The following is a 19,789-nucleotide window of genomic DNA, read 5'->3' on the forward strand; positions in this document are numbered from 1 at the left end:
AAAAAGAAAAAAAAAAAGATTCCCAGACCCTACCCTACTTCCTAAGATTCTCCAATAGGTCTCACTTTTTTTTTTTCCCTGTTTTTTTTTGTTTTGTTTTTTTAAACTTAAGTTTAGTAAGTATTCTCCCACAGGAGCAGGGATAATGTTCCTCTGGCCATGAGGAGAGATGACACAAAGGAGTATCAATGACAGAACCAGAGGAAATGAGAATCAAAACCATACTGAACCCATGAGTTCTCTATCCTAAAATCTAGTTTGTCTCACCAGGCCCAGTACCTTCTATTCCCAAGAATCCCTCCAAATTCCCCAGCACCCTAGTTTTACGCTTCAGAGAAATTTGTAAATAAAGTTCTATGACAGAGAACAGTCTCCACTCCATGGAGCCCTGAAGGAAATAATGCTCCTGGCAACAACCAGGAGAAAATAGTCTTTTCTCCTAGTCTGTAAGTTACTCCAGCATTAAGACATTCAAGGTCCAAGATGAACAAAATCATGTTTGAGTGAAGCTACACGGCACAGAAGGCGCAGGACTATCATAGCCAACTGCAGGAACCACCTGCACCCCAGAACACTTTATTAAGACTTTATTGCTTACATAGTTAGAGACAATAATTGAGCGACACCAAATTTCCCTGTGCCTGGTTCCAGGTCACTCTGTGTAGAGCTTCCCTAAACTGTTGAGAGCTGGGACACTGCTAGGCAGGGGCAGGACCCAGAGTGAGAATGGTACCTCCTAGGAGCTGTAGAAGGGGCAGTGGGCTTTGAAAGGGCCCCTGGGGTGAGCAGAGAGGTCAGGAGTGTAGCCTTAAGCCAGGGCCCAGGGGCAACATTCCCTGAGATGAGTCAAGCTCCAGCCCTCTCTGGGGTTTCCAGAACAAAGGCTGGGTGGGTGTGGAGAGCAGCACTTTGGAGGCAGCATGGGGCATTGTCTCCAGGCGTTGCTGGAGCTAGGGGAGCTTGGAAGGGTGGCCTGGGTGATTGGAATAAAAGGGGTGGCAATTGGGCTTTCCTGCATTACAGTGAGGGATGAATGTCTCTAATGAGGGAGTCATGTACCAAAGCTGGGCTGGAGTAGCCCGTACCAGGCCTGGGAGCAATGGGTCTGCTGGGGTGACCGCTGGTGGCAAGGAAAGCCAACTGTTGCCCATGCCCCACTTCAAACGACTGCATTCATGCAGGATAGGGCAGGGAGCCTCCTCCATTGGGGGTGGAGTCATTTCTAAGGCCTAGGTATTGATGCTCCCCCAATCCTTAGTGTGGATGAACTTGAGATGTTTCTTTACTCAAACCCAGTCTTTAAGTCTCCTGAAGTAACCCTTCATTCACCCACCTCCAGGGACTAACCTGGCTGCTCTCACCTCCCCAGCTTTTGTCACAAGGCACTTGTTACAGGGCTGGCTTCTGAGGAAGGGTCAGGAGGCCTGGGAGGAGGCTCTGACGGCGGTGCCCTATCTACAGGGTCAGGAGTCTGGGTGGGGGGGGGGGGGTCAGGGGCTAGTGGCTGCCATAATAGAGGCGCACAGCCAGACCAATGAGCAGCGTGGCCAGGAAGAAGGCAGCCGTGAGCTGCAGCCGCAATAGGGCTGCTGAGAGCACGGCATTGACCACCAGTGAGCAGGACACAACGAACAGGCGTGTGATGCTGCTGCCGTGCTTCATGACAGCTGACATGAGCAGTCCATTCAGTGCCTGGCTCAGCACCACCAGCGCTGCCCATCCGGAGAAGCCCTCCAGGAGGCCTGGGCCGGGGCCACCACCTGCATGCAGACCTAGGTTCAGGAGCACACCAAAAGTGTAAAGGAAGAGGTTCTGAAGGGCGAGGGGCAGCCGCTGTCGCTTCATAAGCAGTTCTGTGTACACGGATGACAGGCCTGAGATGAGGCAGTACAAGATGAGAAGCAGCAGTCCCAGTGGAGTGACATGCAGGGGCATGGGGCCAGCAGCAGCTGCTGAAGGTGGTCCAGGAAGTGTGTTCCCAGGGTCCTGGAGGCCACCAGCTGCATAGCAGGCCCCCGCTGCCATCAGCAGCAGTAGTGCTAAGCCCTGGCGGGCAGAGAGGCGGTGCCGGAGACAGAGGCAGTAGAACAGGGCCGTGCTTCCGATCTTGAGATTGCTCAGCACCTGGTAGGTGCTGGGGTCCATGTAACGTTGAAGATAGATCACCAGGTTGTTGTTAGCGCCGTAGAGTAGGGCTGATAGTGCAAAGGGTGCAGCCTGGCGCCATGGTGGGGCCCCCTGGGGCCATGCTTGCCAGCCCACCAAGAGGGAGAAGGCGCACAACAGTAGCTTCGTCAGCTCGGTCAGCAGCACAGCCGAGGAGGGCCGAAAGGGCACTCTGCCGTTCACATGGCATAGCGCCAGTAATGGGGCATGAGCACCGTACATGGCAGTGGACAGGAGTAGCATCAGGGTCCAGCGGGCCTGCCTGGGACGGCCCAGGCCTGGCGTACCCCCGTCCTCTACACTCATGCCCAAACCAGACCCTGGCTGGCCTGGGTAGCTAGCAAGGGGGCAGCAGGAATTGGAACGCGTTTGGGTAAAATCAATATGGAGCCAACTCGTAGGAGGGAGGAGTTGTGGGACATCGCTAGACAGAATACTGAGAATCAGAGTCAGCTGCAAACTCTACAGTCAGGGCTGGAAAAGGAAGGGGCTGGTGGCCCTAAAAGCCACAGTCTTGGGGCCAGCCCCATGGGGTTAAGGAGGGGCGTCCAGACTGCTGGCTGATAAGGAAAGCAAGGATGAAGGCTGTGGGCAAGCTGGAGATGGCAAAAGGGTGACAAGTGGGGAAGCCAAATATGGTGTTTGTGGCTGAAAGATCTCTACCTGCAGGCCCGAGGTGCTCATCCTTCCTCCCCCATGGGATCCAGAGCTAGTCAGGCCCCTTTCGCAATGACCGAAGATAGTCCCTCAATGTCTTCTCCACATTGGGCACAGCATATGCCTGAGCTGCATAGATGCCAGTGCAGGTACCCACAGCAAAGCCCAATACTGCGGATGCCCTCAGTTTGGCCACCACATAGCCGGCTAAGAAGCCCTTGAGGAATGGGGAGGACATGAGCGAGCCATCCTGTGGAGTAAAATGAAGGAAGAAACTCAGCCAGGGTCTCCCTTCTCTATCCAGGATCTACTCAAGCTGGCCCTAGAGCATCCCACCACTAGCTCCTCCTTACTCTAAAAAGCTGCAGTATTGTCTCCAAAGATTTTCTCAAGGTTCTGGAGGCAGAAAAAGAACCTAGAAGTACTCATCACACAATCTCAGAACACCGTGGTTAGAAGACTCCAACGACAGAATCCTACCCCCACAAACCTACAGAGATGTCCCTGAGGAATCGGACCCATCTGCTTCTCCAGCCTCACTTCCTATCATGCTCTGCATTACTGCAGCCAAAGTTAAACTATTTTTACTCCCCATGTTCATCATGCTACCTCCAACCATAATGAGCTTTGCATATATTGTTTCTTCTGCCTGAAATGTTCTCTCCTCTCCTCTTTACCTAGTTAACTTTTACTTAGGATGCCAGTTCAAGTGTCATTTTCTGTTTTTGTTTTTTTTTTTCTCATTTTCTTTGGGAAATTTTCCCTGGGGTCACAGAGAACCACAACTCAATAACCATTTGCTGAATAAATCTTTAGTACCCATTCAAAAGCGTATAGGGCAATGCGTCCCAAGGGTGGTGGGATGGGGGGTTGGGTTGGGGGGTGGGGGAGTGGTAGGCAGGTGCAACTTTACCTGGCTCACACCACTGCTGACTTCGTCTTCTACACGCTGCTGCAGGCGTTCCAGCTGGTTCTTTAGAAATGCCAGGTCCTTAAGCTTGGGCAGAGAATCCTAGAACAAAAAAGAAGCGCACTCCAGCAGGTTAACGCAGCTCCATTCTCTGCTCAGGTCTATCAGAGGCTGGGTGGATGGGGCTGTAAGCATGAGAAATCTCTTCTTATAAAAACTTCCTGAGGGGCGCCTGGGTGGCTCAGTGGGTTGGGCCTCTGCTTTCGGCTCAGGTCATGATCTCAGTGTCCTGGGATTGAGCCCTGCATCGGGCTCTCTGCTCAGTGGGGAGCCTGCTTCCCACCCCTCCTGCCTACTTGTGATTTCTGTCAAATAAATAAAATCTTAAAAAATAAAAAGTAAAAACTTCCTGAAATGATAGTGGTAATGAAGAAAAGACATTCAAAAGTGAATTCCCACGGGGGCCACAGAGGGTGTGACAGACGGGATCTGCATCTGTGAAAATCATTACAGAATTTTATATAGCAAGAAGTGTGTAGGGAAGCAAGAGGAACAGCTAGGGCACTTTCAATTAGATTTATCAGGCTGACTGCCTGGATTATAGGCTGCCTGAAAGTGGCAACCAGCTCGTCTTGCCTACTGGATCCCCAAGCCTAACACAAAGACTGGTAAGTACTTGGTAAATATGCGGATGGTGCTGAACTTCAGACTAAGAGTGAATAATGGCGTGAGGCAGTTTCCTGGACGCCCTGGGGGTAAATCTTGACTTCTGCCCAGTCTTCCCAAACTGAATGTGTGGATGCGCTAGCTGGGGTGCGGGTGGGGTGGCTGTCTGCAGAAGTGCGGGTAAATGAACTGAGTGGCTCTGATCATCTCGAAGTATGAAATTCAGTGTAAGCGCAAGAGAGTTTGAATGAGAATGTGCATGTCCTTGTGGCTGGAAACATCGTGTTTCTAGACATGAAATTTCGGGGGGCTGGGGAATGCAAAAGAGTGAGGATGTCTCAGGGTGAGTGTGTCTGAGTGTGTGCCAGTAATTAAGGATTGTGAGGGTCCCAGGAGAGGACACCTGGGAGATGTCCGGCTCTACTTGCCTCGTGTAGTGCTCCGCTACTCCACTCCCCGGTGTTGAGCCAGTCGCAAGAGTATAAACCCGACAAGAGTAAAAACCCCGTAAAGGGCACCTCTACGCGAGAGGCTCCAGTGTCGCCTCTCCCAAGGACCAGAACGGTGTGAAAACCACCCCACATTGCAGATAACCCCCATATTCACTCACCTTGTCATCCGCCATCTTCCCCGCCGAACTTGTGACGCAGGCGCAGCCCCGCCTCCCTCTTGCCAAGTGCTACGGCCATCTTTACTGAGGGCGGAGGCACTTCCGGGGCATTTTTGGAAAGGGTGCCGGTGCTCTCCCCTCGGCGGAGCCCCGGTGGTCTCATTCTTCACGTACTCTCACGTGACCCGTCCGGCGCGACACAATTTGTGTGTCCGCGCTCACACGACCCAGCGCGATGAGCTCACTGGTGCGCATGTGCGCTCTGCGCACGTTCGTCTTTCTGGTCGTCCGCCCCTTGATGAGCTCACAGTTGCGCCGTGATGTCAGCGGGGGTGTTGGCGTCGGTGCGTCTTTCCCGGAGCCACGCACGGAAACACGGACCCAGTTGGCGATCCAGAGGCCTGTTTACACGCGCCACCCCTTGGCGGGCGGTGCTCCTCAGGCTTGTCCTCTCCCGCCCCCGAGATCCGGCTCTTACCCAAGCTCGTATTTGTGCGGCGCCCGTTGGCCTGGCCAGCGCAGAGAGGCTGGACTTGTGGGCGCAGCAGCTCCGGAGGTCGAGCTGGGCTGAGATTGCTGGCCGGCAAAAGCCGGCGGGGACGCGGTCGGGGCTATGCTGGGCAAGGATTACATGCTGGCCATCATTCTGGTCAACTGCGATGGTGTGCATGGAGGGACCCGATGGGAGGATGGGTGCTGAGGGGGAATGAGGGAGTTGACGGGGTATATCTCAGGGTGAGGACCAGGGGACAAATGAACCCTGGATCTTTGCACTCTAAAGGATCTCCTGGCCCTCCATCCTAAGGATTGTCCCGTTTGGGATGGAGGGAGGGTTCTTTTATTTTTTAATTTTAATTTATTAATTTGAGAGAGAGAGAGCACAAGCAGAGAGGAAAGGGAAAAGCAGACTCTCTGCTAAGCAGGAAGCCCCACGTGGGGCTGATTCCAGGACCCTGAGATCATGACCTGAGCCGAAGGCTGCAGCTTAACTAATTGAGCCATCTGGGAGCCCCGGAGGGAGGCTTCTGTTAGGGTTATTCTGAACCCACCAATATGCCTTTCCTCTCCAATCCGGTGATTCCTCTCCCCATCCCATGTTCCTGTAGATGACTTGTGGGGGGACCAGAGTCTTGAGGGGGAGCCAGGACTGCCCCCTGGCTGGAGGAAGATACGCGATGCTGCAGGTACTTACTATTGGCATGTACCCAGTGGCAGCACCCAGTGGCAGCGCCCAACCTGGGAAACAGGAGATGGAGAGGACCCAGGCACGGTAGGTGGAGTGTGAGGAGGGAGGCTGAGCCCCCACGTGGATCTAGGCCTGCTGCCACGCTGACTTAGTTCCCTCTTTACAGAGGACGGAGGGGATTTGGGGACTTCGGCCCCCCAAGGGGAGATCCTCCTCCAGCCTGGAGAGCTCACTGGACCGCAGGTAACACGGATAGGCCAGGCCGAATGAAAGACTTGGGGTTCCATGGCATTCAGGGATGCAGCTGGACTCTCATTCTGCTTTTAAGCCCAGGTTCTTGGCTCTGTCCCATTTCTTAAGTTAAGACTGTGTGTTGCTGTATGTTTTGCTACATGTTCTTCCCTGTTTTGGGTACTGGTAAATCATGTTCTAGATCTTGGCCACTGTACTAAGCTCTTTCCATGGGAGTGCCTGTCCTGTGTTTTAGAGAGTCTTGTCTCAATTTGGGGTTCTGGTCCATGTTTTGGATCCTGTTCCCCATTTGCAACTTTTATTCTGTGTTCTACGTTTTGAATTTTTGTTTGAATTTAAACCACACTGTGTGTTACATTTATTTAATATGTCCTGGGCCCTCTCCCACTCTGGTTTTGTATTTGGGGCACTGTGTTCTGGGTCTTATCCCACATTTCATGCCCATTGCTTAGCCAGGGCTTCCCCACTGTCCCTTGTGTAGGAAGTGTGGTCACTTTACAAGCTCTGCTCTCTTCCAGGCACTCTCTGTCCTGGTATGGTGAGGAATCCTACATTCAGAGCATGGAGCCAGGGGCTAAGGTAGTGTCTTGGGCCTGAGGGCCCAAGAAATGGTTTTGGAGGTGGTGGATTGTTCTGGATTGTTCCAAGGGAAAGGTTAGGGGTGGGACTGGGCTGAGAAGAGGTGATGAAGGGTGAAGGGAGTGGGTACCAGAAGGTTTATGTGTGTGGAACCCATGACATCTGCCATCCTACTCTACCTCCTGTTCCACTTCCACATCTGCCTCCACTCACTCATGGCCCTCCTGTCCTTCCCCATAACCCGTCAGTGCTTTGCAGTCCACTCCCTGGGTTGGGTAGAGGTACCCGAAGAGGATCTGGTACCAGGAAAGAGCAGTATTGCAGTCAATAACTGCATCCAGCAACTGGCCCAGACTCGCAGCCGTAGCCGCAGCCAGCCCCCAGATGGTGCCTGGGGTGAGGTGAGCTGGCTGGCCCTTCAAGGGATTCAGCCCAGGGCCTAGTGGAGAGAGTCGTTGCTGAATTGCCTGTTCTTGGTCGCAGCTGCCTTCATCTGAGCTCTGGACTGACATTTCCTTTGCAGGGCCAGAACATGCTGATGATCCTAAAGAAGGATGCCATGAGCCTGGTGAATCCTCTGGACCATAGTCTGATCCATTGCCAACCTCTGGTGCACATCCGTGTGTGGGGTGTGGGCAGCTCCAAGGGCCGGTGAGGACCCCTACATCCCCCCAAGTGAGAGTTGCTCCTCCCTCCCTCCTGCAGGCTGTGATCCCCACTGATGCTGATCCTCTGTACTTGAACCCCTGGACACAGATCCTCTGACATGGACCCAAGCTCTGCCTCCCCTGCCTGGTCCAGCTCTGGTTGGGGAGGGTGGGCCCAGCTCAGCAGGGACGGATGGGGGAGAGCCTGAGAGGCTGGGCTGATTCTCTCCTGTGCTCCCACATGCTTCCGGAACAGTGACAGGTGAGCGACAGCCTAGTGCCTTGAACCCCAGCCTTGACCTCCCGATTCTATCCCCACCACGTTCCTTGCCTGATTTTCCAGTCTCCTGCAGACACTGCAGGTCCCTTTTCCTACTCAGCCTCTACCCTACCCCAGTCTCTGCCCTTTCCCCAGCCCCATCTCTGACCCTGCCAGGGACTTCGCTTTTGTGGCGGGTGACAAAGACAGCTGTATGCTCAAGTGCCATGTGTTTCGCTGTGATGTCCCTGCCAAGGCCATCGCCAGTGCCCTGCATGGGCTCTGTGCCCAGGTGAGGGCCAAGAGTGGGGCAGGCAGGGAATGTGGGTATGGAACTGGTGTGAAGCTTCCAAGGTGGTTGGGTCAGGGAAGTATTGGCTGCCTTAACCTCAGTTCCCCTCTCCCTTAATCTCCTGCTGGTTGCATTGTGTTTCAGATCTTGTCAGAGCGAGTGGGTGTCAATGGTGATTCCCCTTGCTCCTCCCTAGACCCCATCTCCCCTGAAGACCTACCACGGCAAGGTATGGGGAGGAAGGTCCTGCATTACAGTAAGGGGCTACTTCCGGGAAAGTCTGGGTTGCTTAGTTGTTGTTTAGTCCTTCCCTGGAGATGCGGGACTTCTGATGTGTACTGGTTCCAGGGATCCCAAACTCTGAATTGAAGGAGCATCCATGGCCTTCCTTCTTCTGTCTCCAGTTCTCAGAAGGGTGGGTGAGGGGGTCATTGAGAGAGTGCCCAGGCCAACTTGCTGTGTGTGTGTTTCAGTGGAGCTGCTGGATGCAGTGAGTCAGGCTGCTCAGAAGTACGAGGCACTGTACATGGGGACCTTGCCAGTCAACAAAGCCATGGGTGAGGACTGAGCTGGCTGAGGAGGTGGGCTACATGAGGTCGGGGAAGGTGGGTATAGTAGGATCTACCATTGTTTCTCAGAGTGCTCCCATGGCCCTGTCTGGTCTAGAATGTGCGATCCTTCCCAACTCAGGATTCTAAGCCCAGCCCCACCCCTTCCATTGCTATCTCTCTGAATCCCAAGTCAGTGAGAGGGGCCTAGACACTCCCTGTAGATCCCTTCTTTCTTTACGTCTGGGAGACATTATGGTGGGCATGTTCCCCCCCAGGTATGGACGTGCTGAATGAGGCCATTGGTACCCTCACCACCCGGGGGGACCAGGATTCCTGGGTCCCTGCCATGCTCAGTGTGTCTGACTCTCTGATGACTGCACATCCCATTCAGGTACCAGAAGAAGGTGAAGTTGGGGGCTGTGGAGGGGATGGGAGGGATGCTGAGGGGCTCATTGCTTGCTATTGGAAGAGATCACTGGGTCCAGCCAGTGCCCGGTCCTCTAGTGACCAGGCCTGGTGTGGGCAGGCAGAAGCTGGTGCAGAGGAGGAACCACTATGGCAGTGCCCTGTGCGCCTCGTGACCTTCATTGGCGTTGGCCGTGACCCTCACACCTTTGGCCTCATTGCTGACCTGGGCCGTCAGAGCTTCCAGTGTGCAGCCTTCTGGTGCCAGCCCCACGCAGGGGGACTCTCTGAAGCTGTGCAGGCGGCTTGCATGGTGAGTTTCGGGTGGGAATGTGTAGGTGGGGTTGCCCTGCAGCTGCTCTGTACTGGTGACTGGGGCTCAGGATTGGCAACCTCCAGAAATCACAAACCAGTAATTCCAGGGCTGATTGTAGTAAACTGCTCTTTTATTTGGCCCTCATGCTGTTTTTAATAAGTTCGAGTTAGTTGCCAATATTTAGAGCTAGGGCATTTCATGTATTAATTGCTATTCCTGTTTCTCTTAAAATATCAGAATCTCTGATACTGATACTGATACAAATTTTAACTGATACTGATACAAATTTTAACATTCAGCTGAATTGTGTAGGGGCTGTTCGCAGTAGGGTGGGCACTATTTCTCCTGTTCGTCTCAGGTTATTTCCTGACATCTGTGGGCATTGGAATGTGGGATGCTTGCAGTCTGAATTCAGCTTACTCTTTCCTTAACAAACATGAGTGCCTGCAGGGTACCAGGCACCATACTTGATCCCTCACAGAACACTCAGGTTAGATCAGAGACAGACCAGAAGGCAGTTGTACACCACGGGAAGATGGAGGAGACCGTCCATTCCTGAAGGCCACCTGGAAGAGTTGGTAGAGAGCTGAGAGTTGAAGGTCTGAGGAAGAAGTTAGGTAAAGGGGATTGGGACAGAAGGTGTGCCAAATACAAGGACGCCCAGTTGTGAAGATGAGAGCAATATGGGTGGATTATGGTATCTAAAGGAATCTAGTGTATCTGGAGGGACAGATGAAGTGAGAGATGGGGGCAGAAAAAAACATCAAGTCATGGAAGAACTTAGAGATTTTGGTCATGAGTTTACTTGTCCCAAGTCACTTTGAGCCATTGAAAGGTTTTGAGCAGTGAATTTAAGTTTGTGGATCAGGAAGACAACTTAAGGTATATTATAGGTAAGTTTGAATTCCAGTTCTATCATTTTTTTGCCTAGGTGACCTTGGGCAAGTCACGTATAATCTCTCTGAACCAAAATTTTCTCATTTGCAAAATGGTGATAACACCTCATAAATAACTTTGGATTAAGTTAGGTTATGTGAAGCATGTAGCACAGTGTCCAGCCCTCCTTAAATGCTCAGTAAATGTCAAATTTTCTGTTTCTGTTATTGAGCTCCCTGGGAATGCTGTAGGGGCTCCAGTTGGGGCCAACTACCAGCTTTATTCGACTACCAGACTGAAGCCATGGCCAGTTGCCTGTTCTGCAGAAGCTTTCAGGGAGTCCAGGGGCAGAAAAGAGCTGGATCCTCACATTCCCCTTTTCCCTAGGTTCAGTACCAGAAGTGTCTTGTGGCCTCTGCAGCTCGAGGCAAGGCCTGGGGTGCCCAGGCCCGTGCCCGCCTGCGGCTCAAGCGGACCAGCTCCGTGGATTCCCCAGGAGGTCCCCTGCCGCTCCCCCTGCTCAAAGGAGGGGTTGGGGGTGCAGGGGCAGCCCCTCGAAAGCGGGGTGTCTTCTCTTTTCTTGATGCCTTTCGCCTGAAGCCCTCTCTGCTCCATATGCCCTAAATTAATCCAGGACTGGGTAAGGAGGCTCTGGGTCCATACCTAACTCTGTACCCCTTCATTCTCCAGGGGCCCGTAGCCTCTCACTCCTTGAAGCCTTCTCTGCCTGCTCCTCTGGCTCTTGCCTACCCTCTGTTTATTGCCCAGTTTATTAAATGTTTATAGGGATGAATGAGAGGCCCTGCACCACAACCCAGGCCCCTGGCTGTCCTTTCCCTGGATCCCTGTGTTCCTTGCCCCTGTCTGGCCCTGGACAGTTGGCTCTACCTCAGCAACACTTTATAGCAAAATCAGTGCAAATAAAAATCCCTCAGTGACCTCACTGGGTGTGAGTATATTGGGCCTGGGACAGGGTTGGGGGTTAACACCTGTGTGAGGTGAGTGTCTGTGTCTCTGCTTGGTGTTGGTGGCTGCCTGTAGTCACACGAGGACTTGGTGTGGTGGAAATCTGATTTCATTCTTTCAACAAATGTATTTTCTAAGGTCTGTGTGCTAGACAGTGGGGATATAAAATACGGGTTCCACCTTCAGAAGGGGAGATGAACAAGCATTAAATGAGGTAGAAGATAATAGGTAGTACAACTAGGAAATCTCAGGGTTGTGGAGGCTCCAGTGAGATTCTTAACCTTACCTAAGTACTGAAAGGAAATGAACACTAGTTACTGAGCCTAGAGAGTATAAATGTGCAGGGCCGTAGATAGAGGTGAGGTTCTAGAGTTCCACCTGGCTAGATCACACAGGGACATTTGTGGGGCAGGAGTTTCTGGTGGTTAAAATTTACTCCTGAGAACAACTGTGACAGTTTGAACCTACAGGGGATTAGGACTCCTAGACCGCCGCCTTTTGGAAAACAGCCCCCTTCAGTGCCTTGTGATCAGGGCCCCGATGCCTCATTAGCTGGGGATTTCGAGTACTTTAGGGAGCTGCGGCAGCGTTCCCACAGCGGCTCCTTCCGGGATTTCTGAACAGCCACACGACGTAGCGGGCTCCTGGCAACCAGCTAGCCCGGGGGTGGCACCCGCTCGGGTGAACGGCCGCCCCGGAAGTGACGCGCTGTGTTGCTGGCCTTGCGGAAGTGGAGATGGCGGAGCTGTACGTGAAGCCGGGTGAGCGCGGCCGGCGGCCTGGGGTCGCTGGGTCGTCCCCCTACCCATGCTGAGGGCAGTTATTGCACGGGGGGTGGCGCCTTCGTCTCTCCGGGGCTCGCTTCACATGTCCCCGCACTCTCGCAGGCAACAAGGAGCGTGGCTGGAATGATCCTCCGCAGTTCTCCTACGGGCTGCAGACCCTGGCTGGTGGACCCAAGCGCACGCCGCTCACCAAGAGGGTCGCCGCTCCCCAGGATGGCTCCCCCAGAGGTACGTGGGGGCCCTGGGTGCGGAGACCGGCCGAGAGGGCGGTGCCAGGGATAAACTTGGCCGGAGGGCCCTTTTCCTGGCTCCTTCTCTGCTGCCTATGTCAATAAATGGTAAGTTTCAGTAGAATCTCTCTTTGCTTTATATGTAGGTGAGCTCATCCAGATCTATGGTTTTTTAATAGCTTTTATTCCCAAATTGTTTCCACATTTTATTTCCAGCCTGAATACCGTAGTTATATATTAATTTGTCTTGTGCTACCTCTTCATCTGGTTGTCTGGTAAGATCCAGACTTACTGTGCTCATTCATTCATCCAATTAGTGTTATCCAGTGAGCATCTCTGAGCCAGGCAGTGCTTGAGGGCAAACTAGACAGCTTTGAACAAGACAAAAAGGTTTCTATTTTCATGTCTGTCTCCAAAGCTAGGTTATACTCTAGCTTTGGAAATAGACAAATTAAGGTGTGGTAAGGGCTCTGCGGAGAAAACAAGGTAATGCAAGAGTGACTCTGTAACTAAGGTGGCTGAGGAGCTGACACTTAAGCTAAATGGTTAAAACCTAACCAAGCAAAGATCAGGTGCAAGAGCATCCCACACGCAGTAAACAGTTAGTGCAAAGGCCCTGAGAACAAGTTTGGCAAATTCAGAGACTGAAGGAATACCTAATGGCCAGAGGACAGTGGGTTAGGTAGAGAAATTACAATCTGAGGAGTAGGCAGGGACCAGATCATAGCAGATTTTATAAAGCATGATAGGGAAGTTTGTATTTTAATCTGGGTGAAGTTGGAAGCCATTGAAAAGTTTAAAGTACAGGGATACCTTTACTTCCGAGCATGTCCTGTGCGAACAACTGAAGCTATGGCCTCCCAAAAGGGGCTCGGATTTAGCTCTTTCAGCACCCTTATGTTATCAGTACTCACACTGCAGAGGAATGACACAAACCAGGGTTTTTAAAAAAAAAAATTTTTTTTTAAAGAAAGAACGAGTGGGGGAGGGGCAGAGGGAGTGAGATTCCCAAGCAGGCTGCATGCCTAGCACAGAGCCTGATATGGGGGCTCAATCTTATGACCCCGAGAGATCATGACCTGAACTGAAATCAAGATTTGGATGCTTAACTGAGCCACACAGATGTCCCACAAACCAGGGTCTCATAATCTTGGCACGACTGACATTTGGGGTCAGATAATTCTTTGTGGTGGGGAACTGTCCTGTACCTTGTAGGATATTTGTAGCACTCCTGGTTTCTACCCACTAGATGCAGGTAGCATTCAACCAATTGTGGCAGCCCAAAGCACCTCCAGACATTTGCCCCTGGGGGCAAAATCTCCCCAGCCTGAGAAACAGTGACTGATGTACATCTTAAAAAACATCACTGTGAAAAAAAAAAAAATCACTGTGCCTGCTATATGAAAAACAGATTTTAGTGAAGATGTGAAAAGGCAAGTTAAGAGGCTATTTCAGTAACACGAGCAAGATTTAACAATGATTTAGACAAGAGTAGGAGTATAGAGGTAGTAGAAATTGGATGGGTGTGGCATATGTAGGAACAGATATAGGTGAGAGAAAGAATCAATGTAACAGACTTTCCGCTTGAGGAACTGGCTGGTATTGTTCATAGGTATGGGAAACCAGGGAATGGGGGGGCAATATAAGTTTGAGGGGAGGGGAAAAGCAAGCTTTGTTTTGGACGTGTTAAAATTTGGGTTGCTACTGTGGGAAGGAGAGGTCTAGGCCAGAATTACAGAAATGAATCTTGATTGTATGGATCATGTTTGATGTTGTGGGCTTGAATAAGGTTGCTTAAGAATGTGTGGATAGAAGCCTAAAGGGGGTTCAAGATGGAGCCCTAAGGGTCCCTAGCATTTCAAGGTTGAGTAGAAAAGGAATTACTAAAGGGGCTTAAGAAATAGCTAAAGGAGCAAGAAGAAAAGTGAAATTTACTCAGTAAAATTTAGACTCAACCAACCATGATGGATGATGCTGAGAGGTCAGGACAGATAGAGAAAAGGGACCTTGGCTTTGCTGAACTAAATTGTGATAATGTGGTAACCAACGTGGTTACCACAGAAGCAGTCTACGGAGTAATGAGAGTAGAAACGGAGTAATGAGTAATGAGAGTAGAAACGCAGCTGGATGAGCGGAGAAGAGAATGTAAAAAGTAGTAGAGAGACTAACTATACGCTATATAGCTCATTGAAGAAATCTTGCTGTGAGACAGAAATGAGGCTATGCCTAAGGGTGAAATGGGAGGTAAGGGAGGATTTTTGTTTTTAAGATGGTAAACACTAGAGCATGTCTGTATGCTGATGGGATGATTCTCTAGTGGGAGAACTGGTGGGACAGGAAAACAGGATAGCTGCAGGAGAGAAGCCTAGAGAAGACAAGAGGCTGGCAAGACAAGATGGCCTCTGATAGGAGCAAGAAACTTTCATCCATTAGAGGAAGGAACGTGGCCCCAGGTATAAGCAGATTAGTAGAACTGGTGGTGAGGGGATTAGAGTTCCTGTTTAATGACCTCCCTTTTCTTCGTGAAATATGAGGCAGTGTTGGATGTAGAATCCAGGGAAAGGAAAAGTAGGGGGAGAAGACAAAAATTCAGAGAGAAAATGTGAGAAGAGTTCTGAGAATGGAAAAATGAGGCAAAGGATGAGAATTCCAGGCAGTGGTGGATACCTTTTAACATCTGTACCCAAGAATTTAAAGTGTAACTCAACAGCATGGTTCTCTTTTTCCTTCTAACAAGTGTGGGCGAGTTGGGTTTACCAGGAAAGTGGGACCGTGGGAGGGGATAAAGTGAGGTAAGAGTGTCTATAAGGGAGTGATTTTAATGCATGAAAAACTGATTGATTGGGCTGGAAGGACAGAGGTTTTGGAGATGGCACAGTGTTAAGAACAAGGCAGAGAGGAGTGAGAGGTTGAGGAAAGGTGGGAAAAATCATCATTGGAGGCGAGGAGCTTAAACTGAGAGGCCAAACGAGAAGATGAAATAATCATCCGTGTGAATGTTGATGCCTAGAATCAAATGACTTTTCTTTTTCATAGTGCTTTCCACCACCCCATTACTATAGGCAAAAACCAATAGTCATCCTTGACTCCTCTCTCCCTCACTCCCAATCCATAAAGTCCTGTTGCTTCCTCCTCCTAAATAAATCTCAGACCACTCAGTTTCACTTCATCTGCTCTCTCTCTAGTCCATTCCAGTGTTCCCTTTCCCGGACTACTCCATTAACTTCCCAACTATTGTTCATGCCTACCATTCTTGACCTGTTCTCATCTATTTTTCACAGACCTACAGAGTGAATGTCTTAAAAAACAAGTCTAGTCACATCACCCCCTGCTTTTATAAACCTACAGTGGCTTCCCATTACCATTAGGCTCAAGACCAAACGCCTCCAAAGCCCTATATGGCCTGGACTCCTGCTTGCTTCTCCAGAGATAACTAATACTGCTTTCTGCAGTGTTAATAATTTCCAGCCAGGCAGGCCTGGTCTGTGTAACTTAAACAAGTCAGGACTTACCCTGGCTCTTAGGCACTGCTCTTACCTCTGCCCAGTACATGATTCTTTGTGGCTGCTTCTGCCTCATCCACTAGCTATTAACTTTGTGAACTGAACATTTTGCTATACAGTAAGCTGGCAGTTACACCTATATTCTTAGTCATCACTGCAATCTTGTGAAGTAAGTGCTCCTACCATGAGATCTCCATTTTATAGAAAAGGAACCCAAGCCCAGGGGTTAACCTGCCAAATGCCACATAGTGGGTGAACAAGGATAAATGCAGAAGTTAACCTCAGAAGGCCTTCCTTGAACACACAGTCTAGGTGGTTCCCTGTACTATACCCCCCGTTTCTCAAAAGATTTTATTTATTTTGAGAGAGTGTGTGTGCTAGAGTTACATGAGTCGTGGAGGGACAGAGGGAGAGGAAGAGAGAATCCCAAGCAAGCTGACTCCATACTGAGTGCAGAGCCTGGCTCGGGGCTCCCTCACAACCATGAGATCATGACCTAAGCCAAAATCAAGATTCTAAGGCTTAAATGACTGAGCCACCCAGGTGTCTTACTATTTCTCTTTATTACATCATGTTTTATTTGTAGCATGCAACATAATTTGGTAATTTTCGTGTGTGTGTGTGTTTCCTTTCCCTAGAATTTCTGTTCCAAGGTCAGGAACCTAATCCATCTGGTTTACTACTCTGTCTCTGCTGCCTTGCACATTGTCTGGCACATGGTAGAGACTTCATAAATATGTATTTTTGAGTGAATGAGTTGTCCCAGAGAATAGTCCTCTAGAAGGGATGAAGTTAGAGTTGAGCTTTTTACCTGTTTCAGCCATATTTGCTTGATTCCGCTTTTCCTTTTCAGTCCCCACTTCACAGACTTCTCCCGGGCCTCCCCCAACGGGGCCTCCACCTCCTTCCATTAAGGCTTTCGGGCCTCCACCCGCTGGGAACTGTCCTGCCTCCAGTGTAGAGCCAGCAAATTTCCCAGTCATCGAAGCCGAAACTTTGCTGGAAGATGTGCTCAAACCTTTGGAAGAGGCACTGGAGGACTGCCGTGGCCACACAAAGGTAATCTGTCTTGGCATGCCAGTGGGGGATAAAAGGACTGTGGTCCTTCGTTTTCTTACTTGTAAAGTAGCACTACAGAATGAATTTCTGAGGATCTGAGAAACTCTGGAAATTGTAAAATTCTAGCCATATATGCACTTTTCTTGGGAAGAGATCTGTAAATTTTCTCAGTGGGGCCTCTAACCAGAATTCTTAACATGTTTCTCTGGGCCAGAGAAGGCGGGTCCACTTCCTGTTTGGTGCTGCCTTTCCCCTCCCCTGTTGGGCTAGCAGGGCTGACTTGGAGGGGCTTCTGTCTCTTAGAAGCAAGTATGTGATGACATCAGCCGACGCCTGGCTCTGCTGCGGGAACAGTGGGTTGGAGGGAAGCTGTCAGTGCCTGTGAAGAAGAGGATGGCTCTGCTGGTGCAAGGTATGGGTAGGTCTTTCCGTATAGCCTAGCTCCCTCACCTTGTCGTGGATGGCTGAGCTGGAAGAGATGCTCAGATTCTGACTGGTTGGGATGAGAGGACTGAGAGCTAGGTCTTTTGCCCCAAGTTGCTTATTTACCTCCTCTCTTTCCTCAGAGCTTTCAAGTCACCAGTGGGATGCAGCAGATGACATTCACCGCTCACTCATGGTTGACCATGTGACTGAGGTCAGCCAGTGGATGGTGGGAGTTAAAAGATTAATTGCAGAAAAGAGGAATCTGTCTTCAGAGGAAGAGGCCAATGAAGAGAAATCTACAGCCACAGCTGAGGAGAACCAGACAATACCAGGTGTCCAAGAGGCTCCATAATCCTGGATCCTGACTCACCTCACACCATTTCCTATGCCTTGGCACAGAGGCCTTCTCTCACCTGGCTCCCTCTTACCATTTGGGAGACTGTCTGCCTCCTTGGGATCCTTGGCCTTATCCACCCATCTCTGGGGAAAGAGGTGTCAGCCACCTGGGCCACAGGAAGTCACCTATTACCCATAACATGCATTTCAATAAAAACGTCTTAATAGTGGGCCCCGGGTAGGAGAGAGAAGCCCTTCTTGTGCCAAACAAGTTGCTTGTGATGTCCTTGACTGCCTTGTTCCCTGTTTACCCTAAAAACCTCTCTCCTTCCATTCAGCATGAATGGCTTTGCTAAGAAGCATGACCAGTTACTGTCTGCCACCTCCCCCCTCAAATAGACAGAAACACACATTACTTGCTGGACTGAGTATCTCTATTTTTGGATAATTTCATTTCAGTATAAGAACAGAGGCTCAAATAGCAGGGGAGATTTTTCCCTCAAGAAAAGGAGACTGTCCTGTTTGCACTGTCACCTTTGAGATATACAGTGCTACAGAGATTAGAACATAGTGGTATAAATTGAAGGAGAAAAAGACTAGATTGCTGACATAAGGGATTGTGACTTTTTGGGGGGCTGGGGGATGGTCAGGGGTAGGGGCATGACTCTGACTCACCAAATGAGCTACCTCATTTTGGGCCCTAACGTCTCTTCTAACCCTCTGAGGACATGAGAGCCAGATGAAAGGGACCAGAGGTTCAAATCATGCTGAGAAGGGAGAATACAGGCTTTCAGTGTTGGAATAGGGGACAATACTTACAAGTGGGACGCAAAAAAGGCATGGGGAGAGACTGGAGAAGGTTAAACTCTAAGGCAGTGCCTCTTTTTTCCTGCTTTGGAATAGACAGGGAGGGACTGCTGGAGAAGCCCAATTCCAGGAAGGCTGCTTCCTGGAAAGGCTGGAACAGCCCTTGGCAGGGGTCAGGGTATTGCTGTTTACGGTTTGGCGGCTGCTGTAGCCTGCCCCCATGGCCTGCCTTAGGCTCTAATTGCCGTTGGAGGTGAGCCCAATGACAGCTTGGAAGGGACCTGGGACCTGTGATCCTCCTAACTAGGTCTCCTGGGGCCCTTGGCTGTGTGGCTGAGATAGGAAGGGCAGTGTTGAGGAGAACACCGGAGTCAAAGCATTTCTTTGAACTTTTACTAAGCAATTAGTGACATACTCCATCCCTCAGTCCCAGCCTCAGCCCCTGATGGAGGGCTGGGGGTTGGGAGAAGGACCTACAGACCAAACGGAAAGTAGAGCTAAGGCTTGGCAAGTTGCCCACTCCTATCCCTGGTCTAGCTGCCTCAGAACTAAGGGAGGCCTGAAACCAACAAGTCCCTCCCTTCCAGATTATATGAGGCCACCTGGTGTTTGGAATACACCAGGAAGAGGTGATGGCAGCAGCGGTATGAGGGATTTCTCTAATTCCACACAGGATCATCTGCACTGGATTAGATGTCCATTTCAAATTGTGCATCATCTGGAGAAAGAGAAGGGAGGAGGACTGGTTGCTGGGCTGGGCTACAAGCTCAGCCAGCTTAGCATCAGTGCAGAAACCCCTCTCAGCATTAAACCCCCACTGTACTTAACAGGGGCATTTGGACCCAAAGCATTTAATTTTAGGCCCTGCTTTCCTTACCAGGTATCTCTTCCTCTGTCTCCTTCTGCTCCTTCAGCAACTCCAGCTTGGAGGGTGGGGCTGTTGGAGGTGTTGTGACCCCGGGAATCTGGGGGAGGCAGCAAGGGGGTGTCCGAGCAATGGGTGAGTTCTTGCACTCCAGCAGGAACTTTCGGTCGTAGATGATCCTCGTGCCTGTCAAGGGGTAGGGACTAGTTAAGAGGCTGGAGCTTGGGCACAGAGCTGTATGGAGTGTCACACACAGGCCTTTTAGGGACTTGGGACTCATTTCCCCATGTATTAAAGGGCTGCAAGCTGGGATCTCAGCTGACTAGCCTTCCGAGCTCTTAAAATTAAAAAACTTCCATGTCTAACCAAGATGTGGCTACGTGCCATGAAGCAAGTGGGGCATCCCAGCTGGTCCAGGCAGGGGCTTTTGGTTTAGGGAA

At 50.7% G+C, this 19,789-nt stretch overlaps 6 protein-coding genes across 11 annotated transcripts in view; 2 read left to right on the forward strand and 4 right to left on the reverse strand.

Moving 5' to 3' along the window:
* The window catches only part of TMCO6 (transmembrane and coiled-coil domains 6), a 40,817-nt gene extending 37,046 nt beyond the window's left edge, over positions 1-3,771 (reverse strand). Inside the window, exon 1 of the mRNA XM_080804018.1 lies at positions 3,737-3,771. The gene's annotated coding sequence lies outside the window, so the exon portion shown is untranslated. The remainder of the gene's footprint in view (positions 1-3,736) is intronic.
* On the reverse strand, positions 543-5,309 carry LOC308343105 (SLC35A4 upstream microprotein). Its single transcript, XM_080804027.1, has 3 exons — positions 5,010-5,309; positions 3,737-3,835; positions 543-3,073 (listed from the first exon to the last, which is right to left on the reverse strand). Exons 1-3 carry the CDS (start codon positions 5,022-5,024, stop codon positions 2,876-2,878), a joined length of 312 nt encoding a protein of 103 aa, XP_080660153.1. The 5' UTR covers positions 5,025-5,309; the 3' UTR covers positions 543-2,875.
* SLC35A4 (solute carrier family 35 member A4) lies at positions 1,498-2,472 on the reverse strand (the record flags this gene model as incomplete). The annotated part of the gene is made up of 1 exon (XM_080804022.1): positions 1,498-2,472. One exon carries the CDS (start codon positions 2,470-2,472, stop codon positions 1,498-1,500), a length of 975 nt encoding a protein of 324 aa, XP_080660148.1.
* An 8-nt stretch (positions 5,310-5,317) lies between the features above and the next one.
* APBB3 (amyloid beta precursor protein binding family B member 3) lies at positions 5,318-11,314 on the forward strand. Its single transcript, XM_080804020.1, has 12 exons — positions 5,318-5,671; positions 6,116-6,279; positions 6,362-6,438; positions 6,966-7,026; positions 7,275-7,427; positions 7,550-7,677; positions 8,110-8,224; positions 8,369-8,453; positions 8,698-8,781; positions 9,051-9,166; positions 9,302-9,493; positions 10,760-11,314. The coding sequence occupies exons 1-12, from the start codon at positions 5,623-5,625 to the stop codon at positions 10,994-10,996; spliced, it is 1,461 nt and encodes a 486-aa protein (XP_080660146.1). The 5' UTR covers positions 5,318-5,622; the 3' UTR covers positions 10,997-11,314.
* On the forward strand, positions 10,760-18,091 carry SRA1 (steroid receptor RNA activator 1). Its single transcript, XM_080804024.1, has 5 exons — positions 10,760-12,099; positions 12,226-12,351; positions 16,710-16,915; positions 17,219-17,327; positions 17,482-18,091. Exons 1-5 carry the CDS (start codon positions 12,075-12,077, stop codon positions 17,691-17,693), a joined length of 678 nt encoding a protein of 225 aa, XP_080660150.1. The 5' UTR covers positions 10,760-12,074; the 3' UTR covers positions 17,694-18,091.
* Positions 18,092-18,246: 155 nt separating this feature from the next.
* LOC308343096 (ankyrin repeat and KH domain-containing protein 1) overlaps positions 18,247-19,789 on the reverse strand; it is a gene marked incomplete at its 3' end in the record, with an annotated part of 131,354 nt that continues 129,811 nt past the window's right edge. For all 6 annotated transcript variants that reach the window (XM_080804001.1, XM_080804006.1, XM_080804000.1 and 3 more), the window contains 2 exons: positions 19,362-19,535; positions 18,247-19,202 (listed from right to left, as the gene is read on the reverse strand). In XM_080804001.1, the coding sequence (XP_080660127.1) occupies position 19,202; positions 19,362-19,535 (175 nt within the window). The remainder of the gene's footprint in view (positions 19,203-19,361; positions 19,536-19,789) is intronic.

Source organism: Martes martes (genome assembly GCF_963455335.1).
Source record: "Martes martes genome assembly, chromosome: 5".
NCBI classification, from domain to species: domain Eukaryota; kingdom Metazoa; phylum Chordata; class Mammalia; order Carnivora; family Mustelidae; genus Martes; species Martes martes.